The sequence below is a fragment of the Clupea harengus genome, chromosome 25 (assembly GCF_900700415.2).
Source record: "Clupea harengus chromosome 25, Ch_v2.0.2, whole genome shotgun sequence".
In the NCBI taxonomy this organism is placed as follows: domain Eukaryota; kingdom Metazoa; phylum Chordata; class Actinopteri; order Clupeiformes; family Clupeidae; genus Clupea; species Clupea harengus.
The window spans coordinates 5,337,141-5,347,140 of record NC_045176.1 but is presented as its reverse complement, the minus strand read 5'-3'; the positions used below and the strand labels follow the sequence as shown (position 1 = coordinate 5,347,140).

Genomic DNA, 10,000 nt, shown 5'->3' with positions numbered 1-10,000 from the left:
TATTTGATGCCAAGCTGTGTGCCAGCTACGAGCTGAGATGTCATGAAGACATCCAAATGTGATGTGGCAGATCAAGTGTCAATCAAATATCAATCAAAAATAACACGTCTATCAAATGTCGAAGCCTGCCACCCCATTCTGAGATGCAAAGTCTGTGGCAGTGCCCCTTGAAAAGGACTTTATGATGATGTGCATTAAACAATAAAGGACTTTATGATGTGCATTAAACAATAAAGCAGAAAGGCTTTCCACACTCTGTTGTGCACTGACAGTTTGTCAGTACAGTTGCCCCGAAAACTGACTGCAAAAGAAAGTTTGAAATGGCACGGGTGCCGTCAGCTGGCACGGGCGCTGTCAGCCAGAGCTCTGTTGTGCAGCCGTGGCGAGGCGGCCACGTGACTCACTATCAGGACAATCGCCAATAGTGCTGACTCAGTAGTGGCCTGTGCCAACCCGAACGGGTCCAGTCTGTGCACACTGACTCACTCAGATGGGCCATTCAAACGTGAGTGTGTGTGTGTGTGTGTGTGTGTGTGTGTGTGTGTGTGAGTGTGTGTGTGTGTGTGTGTGTGTGTGTGGTGTGTGTGTGTGTGTGTGTGTGTGTGTGTGGTGTGTGTGTGTGTGTGTGTGTGTGTGTGGGGGGGGGGGGGGGTTCAGAGGTTCCAAGCAGGAGTGAAATGTAAATAGCACCTCATGCGCTTTTTCTAACACATACTGTATGCAGATACACAATAAATTGATCATCTATCTGCTATCACTGGTTTTGTGTCTCTCTCTGTGTTGGGTGACTGCCACCACTGTCCATAAAGACTTCACAGTGCAGGTAGTGAACAGGCTGACAGCTGCAGGGTTGTGCACTCTGCATACACTCCTTATGTCACAGCATCATACAGAATAAACAACTCCACACACTCTCTATATCACAGCATCATACAGAATAAACAACTCCACACACTCCCTATATCACAGCATCATACAGAGTAAACAACTCCATACACTCTCTATATCACAGCATCATAATAAACAACTCCACACACTCCTTATACCATAGCATCATACAGAATAAACAACTCCACACACTCCCTATATCACAGCATCATAATAAACAACTCCACACACTCTCTATATCACAGCATCATACAGAATAAACAACTCCACACACTCCCTATATCACAGCATCATAATAAACAACTCCACACACTTTCTATATCACAGCATCATACAGAATAAACAACTCCATACACGCCCTATATCACAGCATCATACAGAATAAACAACTCCATAAGCTCTCTATATCACAGCATCATACAGAATAAACAACTCCATACACTCTCTATATCACAGCATCATAATAAACAACTCCACACACTCCCTATACCATAGCATCATACAGAATAAACAACTCCACACACTCCCTATATCACAGCATCATACAGAATAAACAACTCCATAAGCTCTCTATATCACAGCATCATACAGAATAAACAACTCCATAAGCTCTCTATATCACAGCATCATACAGAATAAACAACTCCATACACTCTCTATATCACAGCATCATACAGAATAAACAACTCCATACACTCTCTATATCACAGCATCATAATAAACAACTCCACACACTCCCTATACCATAGCATCATACAGAATAAACAACTCCACACACTCCCTATATCACAGCATCATACAGAATAAACAACTCCATACACTCCCTATATCATAGCATCATCCAGAGTAAACAACTGTTGAGGTGACCTTGGATGAGACAGGGGAGCCCTGGAATGATACTGTTCAGGGAACCTCTGTTCTCCACACCTGGCACAGAATTACCTGATGCGTCCTACATGCTAATCCCAGCTCTGTTTCTTTATGTTAAAATACTTGTGTGTGCGTGTGTGTGTGTGTGTGTGTGTGTGTGTGTGTGTGTGTGTGTGTGTGTGTGAGTGAGTTTAAATAAATACTAATGCACAGTGTATGGGATTATCAGGCATCCTTCAATGTCTGCTAAATGACTAAATGTAAATGTAAAGTGAACATATTTAAAAAAAATCAATCTTCAGGTTTACAGAGTCTGATTCAGATTACTGCAGACAATAGAGTCTTAATTGCCAGAACCTCGTGTCTTTTTCTACTGCCCCTCCCTCTCTCTTTCTCTCTCTCTCTCTCTCTCTGTCTCTCACTCTGAATCACAGGCAATGTGATCAACTTGTTTTCTCAAAATACTGAATCCACACGCTCTCACCTCTCTTACATACGGACTTTAATTTCTGGATATCGGCTTGGGTGGCTACTGATGCACAGAGGACAAGGATTTCAACTCAAACTCAAGGAGTTCATATCAAACAAAAGTTAACTAACACATGTTTAAGTGGTTGATTTAAAAAGGAATAGCGTTTTTCTTATAACCGGAGTATCACTAATATAGCAAGATTTCGCGTAAAAACATTCAGGGGGAGCGCCCAGCCCTAACAAGACTGGCCAGCAGGGCGCGAATGATCACGACCGGTGTTTTGGGTGTTGTCATGGTACTGGTGCTGGTGATTTTAATACCTTTCCTGGTAAACTCAGCTGGGACCTCAGCGAGTTATGAGATGCTCGGCGCCTGTCGGATGGTGTGTGATCCGTATGGAACGAAGTCTCCAGCATCTGCCTCAGCCAACACTGCCCGCGACAATCATTTGATCCAATCTCCACCGCCTTATGCCCGGGGCCCCAAGGGTGAGCCAGGGCGCATAGGAAGGATTGGCCCCAGAGGTCAACCGGGTCCACCAGGGCCCCCGGGAGAAATGGGAGAACCGGGACCACCTGGATTACCGGGACCACCGGGAGAAAGCGCAGAAACCAATGGCATTAGCGCAGCAACGTATAACACCATGCCCAAAATCGCCTTTTACGCGGGGCTTAAAAAACAACACGAGGGCTACGAAGTGTTAAAATTCGACGATGTGGTCACCAATCTCGGCAACCACTATGATCCCACAACAGGCAAATTCACCTGTTCAATTCCGGGAATCTATTTCTTCGTATACCACGTACTGATGCGCGGAGGTGACGGGACCAGCATGTGGGCTGATCTTTGCAAAAACCATCAGGTAGGAATGCAGGATTTTAGGTTAGTATAGCCACAAAGTCGACAGTAAAACAGTATCAGAGATTGTTTAAAACAATATGCAAACGAACACCGATAGAGATTGTGTGGGTATAGCCTTGTCAAGCAACAGAAGGTGAAATAATGCATTTGAACTAAAATGATTTTGATGGACTTGTAACAACAACAGTGGACTTTGTTTGGTGTTCTTTCAGGTTCGGGCAAGCGCCATAGCGCAAGATGCTGACCAGAATTACGATTATGCCAGCAATAGTGTCATTCTCCATCTCGAACCTGGTGACGAGATCTACATCAAGCTGGATGGCGGCAAGGCTCACGGTGGCAACAACAACAAGTACAGCACCTTCTCTGGCTTCATGATATATGCTGATTAAAGCACATTCGTTCACATTTCTTGAAATGGTCTCCCCTTGTAATTACAAAGCAACAACTGGAAATAAATACTGACTATCAGCTGTACTACTCTACTCAATTGCAAATGTTCTTGGTCAAAACATCTGAAACGTTTTGGTATCCTAAAACGCACGAATTAATTCCATATTGTTGAATGAAATGAAATGGGGATAGTCTCACTTGAGAAAAGTGGATAAAATAGTGTAAAACATATACTGAATAAAGTTTTTAAATATTGCACTCTGTATAGGGAATGATTCCTGTGCTACAAAATCCAGCAATCCCGCATTCTCTGAAAAATCCAGGTATTCACCAGGTACAGCTAGTCCCTGGAGGCTGTCTAACCAAGTACTTGAGCCACGAGGCTTAAGACCATATTTGACTGACCTCTAATGACATCACCTCCTTGTTTGGCACATAGAGTTAGTGGACAATTAGTGGTGCAGCAGGATTTGCAATAAAAAACCTTTCTAGGAAGTATGTCTGTGGTTTCAACCCTACATTTCAGTGTTCTGTCATGAATAATGTTGACAATGTGTATGTAAAAAAATACCATCTGCATTGACAATCCTTTGTTTTGTATTGTATCCGTCATGACATGTAGCTGAAAGCATTGGATTGTAAACTGAGTGTGCACTGATGAAAGGATAGGTTAATTAAAGCAGAATATACTGTGTGTACACATATGGCTGGTTCATGATGAAGTTTCTTTTTCTGCGCATAATGCCATGGCGTTACCATTAAAAGAACCCATGTGGTACAACAGGTGGCGTGTTGTATTGTTTAGGTTTGAACTAATAAACTGACATAAATTTCCCTCGGGATTAATAAAGTATCCATCTATCATCTATCTATCATAAACCTGCACTGAAAGTGTAGCGAGTCTTTACCTCTGCCCATGGGATAAATATGATTCCAAACATGATGTATACAATAAATAAAAGTCATCGAATGGTCTGCAAGTATCTGCCTTCCATGTCTGTCTCCTGCTCCCAGTATAAGCAGGAGCACAACAAATGCTTTCCTGGCAGGAGCTGGCAGAGACACGCCCAAACTGCCAAACTGATGACTGAGCTCTTCAATGCGTTCCCATTTGAGCACTCACTGATTAAACGACTGTCAATGAATGGAGGATGATAAATATTGTTACGTAAGACTGATTCCACAATAAACACACACAGACCAAAAAGGTGATTAATAACAGAAATTATTTTTTATAGCATGACACTCTTCTATGATGTCCATTTGTTTGCGAGGGAGAGGGATGCAGCTTTGCACAAGAAATCATATTATAAAACAATCAAATAAAGCAGAAAAAAAAAGCTTATAAAGTCAGCAACACATTTTTGTAGCACCATTTGAAATATGCAATTACGGCCAGTTTAATTATTGCTTTGTGTACTTGGAAATTGAATTTGGAAAGGCATTCACAGCATCACCATTGTATGGCATTCACAGCCAAACAGGATTTGTGAACACTGAAAGGTTACTAATATTTCTCCTATTGTAAAAGCGTTTATCTTTAATCACTTTAATATTCAGCCCTTTATTAGAATATAAAAGGCTGTCGGTGCTGTTTTTCATTTTTAGCTGAGATAAATAAAACAGCCTAGTCTCCACTGTGCACCTTTAAACTCAACAATACTTTTTTCAAGGTCAATCCTAGAGGACCCCTAACTGAGCACACACTATTCTCTACAGGCAAAATACAGTGCGAAAACCCAATGCATTGGTTGATCATATAGTGCCTTTAATTTAAGGTCCTGTGCAAGAACGGCTTTATTAGGCATTTATTACTCTCTGTGATGGCATTGAAAATAAAAATGCTTTTATTTAATCATAAGTGATACGATTTCATCCATTCATTTCTGTTTACTACATATCTAATGTGTATAAAAATAGATTCACTTGAATGTGAGCCAGTGCTTCGGGTTATGGATCAGGATCTTGTCCACCTGGCCCTGGGATATACCTCTGGTCAGCATCTTGGGCGCGATGTTCTTCAGAATGTGCGAGTAGCCGTGGCCCCCGTATTTGGTCAAGCGGTTCTTGGTGTGAATGTCATGCGCGATAACAATCCTGTCCTCATAGCCCTCCTTCACAAGGAAGGATAACCTGGAATAACAGAATGATTTATTATTATCTATATATACACAGATACATATTGGCAAAATCCAAATATTGTTTCAAAAAGGGTTCATCAGCAAAGAGCCAGTTGATAATATTGCATAAAGGTTGATAATATGCATATCTTTAAGGGTGAAGGTTGATAATATGCATATCTTTAAGGGTGAAGGTGGCACCTATGTTTCCAGACACTAAACATTGTAGCTGACACTGAGCAGCAGTTTGTAAGTTGCTTGGCATTTTCTCTGGAAGGTCCGCAAATCTGTCGGCCACGCACACACATTGTTTTCTACACGTCCCAAACTACCCAAAGATCAGGGCAATTACTTTACATTTGTAGCCACAGCTGTCTAAGGTGACGCACCGTTACTTCGGTTGGTGATTAAATATCAGTCTTCACCATACAAATACATAACGGAGTTTGGTAAACGGTTGTCGTGAATATGAGACTCTCCTGCTGTCAAATCAGGACCAATCAGAGAAGAGCCTGTCCTGCTTTGGTTCCCGCCCACACAGTGTCAAAACTCCCGCCCACACAGTGTCAAAACTCATAACTCGAGCGAGCAGATAAACTTTTCGCGAGAGCGTATGATACATTCGAGCAAGCAGATCCAGTTTTCGCGAGAGCGTATGACAGTCTCTGCGCTCGCAGTTGTTGAATTTCCTCTTGCAGCTGCTAAAATTGAGTGCGCAGATGAAATTCACGCTCGCGAAAACCTGAAAGTTGCTCGAATACACGCTTCCTCGCGTGTGTGAGTTTTGACACTAAAATGACGCCATACACTAGGGGTTGGGACTCCACAACACCCACGCACCAACACCAGTAGAAACCCCATCAGAGGTGCAGCCTACCCGTCCCCATGCATGACACCAAGGCCTACTCACGCCTGCACCCTCTGACTGTCACTGGGCATGTCAATCTCCAGGTCAAAGGGGTAGTCCAGCATCTCCGTTCCGAACAGGTCGTACTCCAGATAGCTGCCCAGCTTGGCGAACTCCAGCAGCTCGCCATAGTCAAAGATGGTCCTGAGGAACAGAAGCACAGTTAAAGATGGTCCTGAGGAACAGAAGCACAGTTAAAGATGGTCCTGAGGAACAGCAGCACAGTTAAAGATCACCTCAGGTGGATGCTATACAGCACAGTTAAAGATCACCTCAGGTGGATGCTATGAACAGCAGCACAGTTAAAGATCACCTCAGGTGGATGCTATGAACAGCAGCACAGTTAAAGATCACCTCGGGCGGATGCTATACAGCACAGTTAAAGATCACCTCGGGCGGATGCTACACAGCCTGAGATGGAATGACACAATGGAGTCGTAGCCCACAGCAAGGAGTGGCTCCAATTAACACTGTAGAAATACCTCAATGCTTCCACTGATTTGCCATTTGGAGTGAAAATGACTTTTTAAGGGCACAGCTGTCAGTATTTTCTTAATCATTTTTTTGATCTTCCCTGATCCATTGTCTTTCCATGCTCACAGAGGTCTTCAATTCAAAACCATTGCTACAAACTACAAAGGTCTATTTATAAATATACTTAAGTGGCCTGAAAAGAGACGGGACTTCGGTAGTTTTATGTGCTTAAACAAGTATTTCTGACGAACTTCATCACCCCCATATCATCTTCCTCTTCCACAGCCACGCTGAGCTCCGGCGAGGGCTCACCTGTCCAGGTGTGACATGACCGTTTTGGAGATGTCTCCGCCGGCCTCCTGCAGGATGCGCACCACCTCCGTGGGGGCGGTGGTGTGCCGGCCCGGGTGGATGATGACGGGGCAGCCCAGCTGGGACTGGGCGTGTGCAGTGGCCCGGAGCACCCTTTTCTCGCTCTCTGTGATTGGCCAGCTGGTACCGATCTCGCCAATGACTCCGCAGCGGATGTCTGTACCATCCGCGCCGTGGAGGATTTCGCTCACGATGATGTCAGTCAGCTTTTGAAAGGGGGGGGGGGGGGTTAGAATATGGATGTTAGTTTGTGTTGATTTACCATACCTCATGAAAACAGTGAGCATGGCTTAACCTAAGGCATGAGAACATTGGCTGAAAAAAGTTCTCTCGTGAAATTAAAGTGACTCATATTCTGATTAGGCCGGTGTTCATGGTGCCACTCACTAAACAAGCCTGACAATGAGATATCTTTAGGTCACACACCTTCTCCACGGTCATTTTCCTGGTTTCGTCCGAATGAGTCACATCAACGTAGAACCCAGCACCCGCTATGATGTTAACGCCAGTGTCCTTCGCCAGCTGCTTCAGTGAGGGAAGGTTCCGTGTGATGCCTGTGGTCGTGTTCTCCACGATGGTGCCCCCTCCTGCCTGCCGGTAGTACTGCAGCTCATCTCGGACCGCCTCGATCTCCTGGCAGAGCAATAGGTTCTCCTGGCTGCTGTACGGGTTCTGTCGAAGCCAGTGCATATTCCGCATCTCAAAGGGCGCCTCCGACACCGCATCGTCTCCAGTCGGCGGGGGGACGTAGCAGCACTCGAAGGTCATGGTCAGGTGTTCGTGGGTCATGGTGCGGCCCAGCTGGGCTGGATCCAACAGCCCGAGCACCGTCTGCACCTTCCCACTTAAAGCTGTCATCTTGTCTGGTGGAGCAGAAGAGATGACTGCAATCTAAATTTGCCCTAAATTCGTATGACTTTATTGGTAATAGCCTACGCCCAAGGTATAATGGTTAACATTTATGAAGCATGCAGAAGAAAAAGACACAGACTGAGGGGCAAAGGTTAGTTTAGAGTAGACATAGACCTACTCTATCAAATTAAAAGAGTGCTGTTGCAACTAGTTATCCTAACCCGAATTCTCACTTCGCATAAGGTTTTTGGAATGGTAACGTTACATAAAGAATGCAAAATGATTAGTGCAATGGTTCGATAAGCGCTTTGATTCTACGCTTCTGCTACCCGGCAGCATCGATGGTATCTGCCTTCAACAAACATTCCGCAATGTAGCTGTAATACGCAGCGTAATCAGCGTTATCGACATAATGGTTTTGATGCCTGTCTCACAATAATACAATGACGCAAGCCATATGTGAAAATGCCGTAGAGAAGCAATAGTGGGCTACATGTGATAGCGTTAGGCATGCCATTGCTAACTCTACGAACTGAATCAAACCCATTAGACTGCCCAAAGCCATTCAAACCTGGACCAAAGACGACATTAGAGCCAACCTGTAAGGTATCCCTTTGGCCAGCACTGGAGTTGCACAAATGTCTTGCAGGAGCAACAAGTTTTGTGCAGGTCACGATTCGCAACCTGAAATACCGCGAGAGTACAGTCAATGTCGATTTGTTTTAACAACACTTCCCCAAGCGGCCACTGAGGGTAACACGTTCATTGTGAAGAGTGGTGAGCTACAATGGAATTTATTTGAGCACTACTGGTAGGTGTACAGCAACTGGAATGTACATTTCCAAATATTATCGTGATATCACACACAACTTGACGCCCTTTGTTCTTTTATACAGTTTTAACGAAATGTAGCAAGGTAATGATTTCCTTAACAGCTGTGAAAGTCCATTCATCATTACAACATTATTAATCCAGACTTGTTCTCAGTGCAATCATTTACAGTGCCTTGCATAAGTATTCACCCCTCTTGGACTTTTCCACATTTTGCAGTGTTACAATCTGGAATTCAAATAGATTTGATTGGGCTTTTTACCACTTGATTAACACAAAATGCATAGTGCTTTGAAGGTGCAAAATACTTTTTGTTGTGACACAAACAATAATTAAGCAAAAGCAGACATCTTGTTGGATGCACAAGTATCCCCCCCCCCCCCCCCCGAGTCAATACTTTAGTAGAACCATCTTTCACTGCAATCACAGCGGCAAGTCTTTTTGGGTATGTCACATCTAGAGACTGCAATTTTTGCCCACTCTTCTTGGCAAAATTTACATTCACATTTAGTCATTTAGCAGACGCTTTTATCCAAAGCGACTTACAAGGATGTATACACATTTTACATTTACACTGATGGCACACTGCACATCAGGAGCAATTAGGGGTTCAGTGTCTTGCTCAAGGACGCTTCGACAGGGAATCGAACTAGCAACCTTCTGATTACTAACCGACTTCTCTACCTCCTGTACCACTGTCGCCCCACATAGCCCCAAAATAGCTCAAGCTCAGTCAGATTGGATTGCTGGTCTGTGAACAGCAGTTTTCAAGTCTCGCCACAGATTGTCAATTGGATTGGGCCATTCTAAGACGTTAACATTCTTTGCCTTAAATCATTCCCGTGTAGCTCTGGCTGTATGCTTAGGGTCATCGTCCTCCTGGAAGGTGAACCTCGGCCCCAGTCTCAAGTCTCTTGCAGACTGAAACAGGTTTTCTTCAATAAATGCCCTGTATTTGGC

General features: G+C 44.0%; 2 protein-coding genes across 3 annotated transcripts; one reads left to right on the top strand and one right to left on the bottom strand.

The window, feature by feature from the left end:
* Window positions 1-2,145: 2,145 nt before the first annotated feature.
* LOC116219634 (complement C1q-like protein 3) lies at window positions 2,146-4,265 on the top strand. Its single transcript, XM_031563292.2, has 2 exons — window positions 2,146-3,092; window positions 3,304-4,265. The coding sequence occupies exons 1-2, from the start codon at window positions 2,493-2,495 to the stop codon at window positions 3,481-3,483; spliced, it is 780 nt and encodes a 259-aa protein (XP_031419152.1). The 5' UTR covers window positions 2,146-2,492; the 3' UTR covers window positions 3,484-4,265.
* Window positions 4,266-5,231: 966 nt separating this feature from the next.
* pter (phosphotriesterase related) lies at window positions 5,232-8,901 on the bottom strand. Of its 2 annotated transcripts, none has more exons than XM_031563278.2 (5): window positions 8,809-8,901; window positions 7,784-8,220; window positions 7,298-7,563; window positions 6,515-6,655; window positions 5,232-5,617 (listed from the first exon to the last, which is right to left on the bottom strand). In XM_031563278.2, the coding sequence occupies exons 2-5, from the start codon at window positions 8,213-8,215 to the stop codon at window positions 5,407-5,409; spliced, it is 1,050 nt and encodes a 349-aa protein (XP_031419138.1). In that variant the 5' UTR covers window positions 8,216-8,220; window positions 8,809-8,901; the 3' UTR covers window positions 5,232-5,406. The 2 variants fall into 2 exon arrangements, with proteins under 2 accessions (XP_031419138.1, XP_031419139.1); XM_031563279.2 differs by having other exon boundaries at window positions 8,781-8,874.
* Window positions 8,902-10,000: the final 1,099 nt, after the last annotated feature.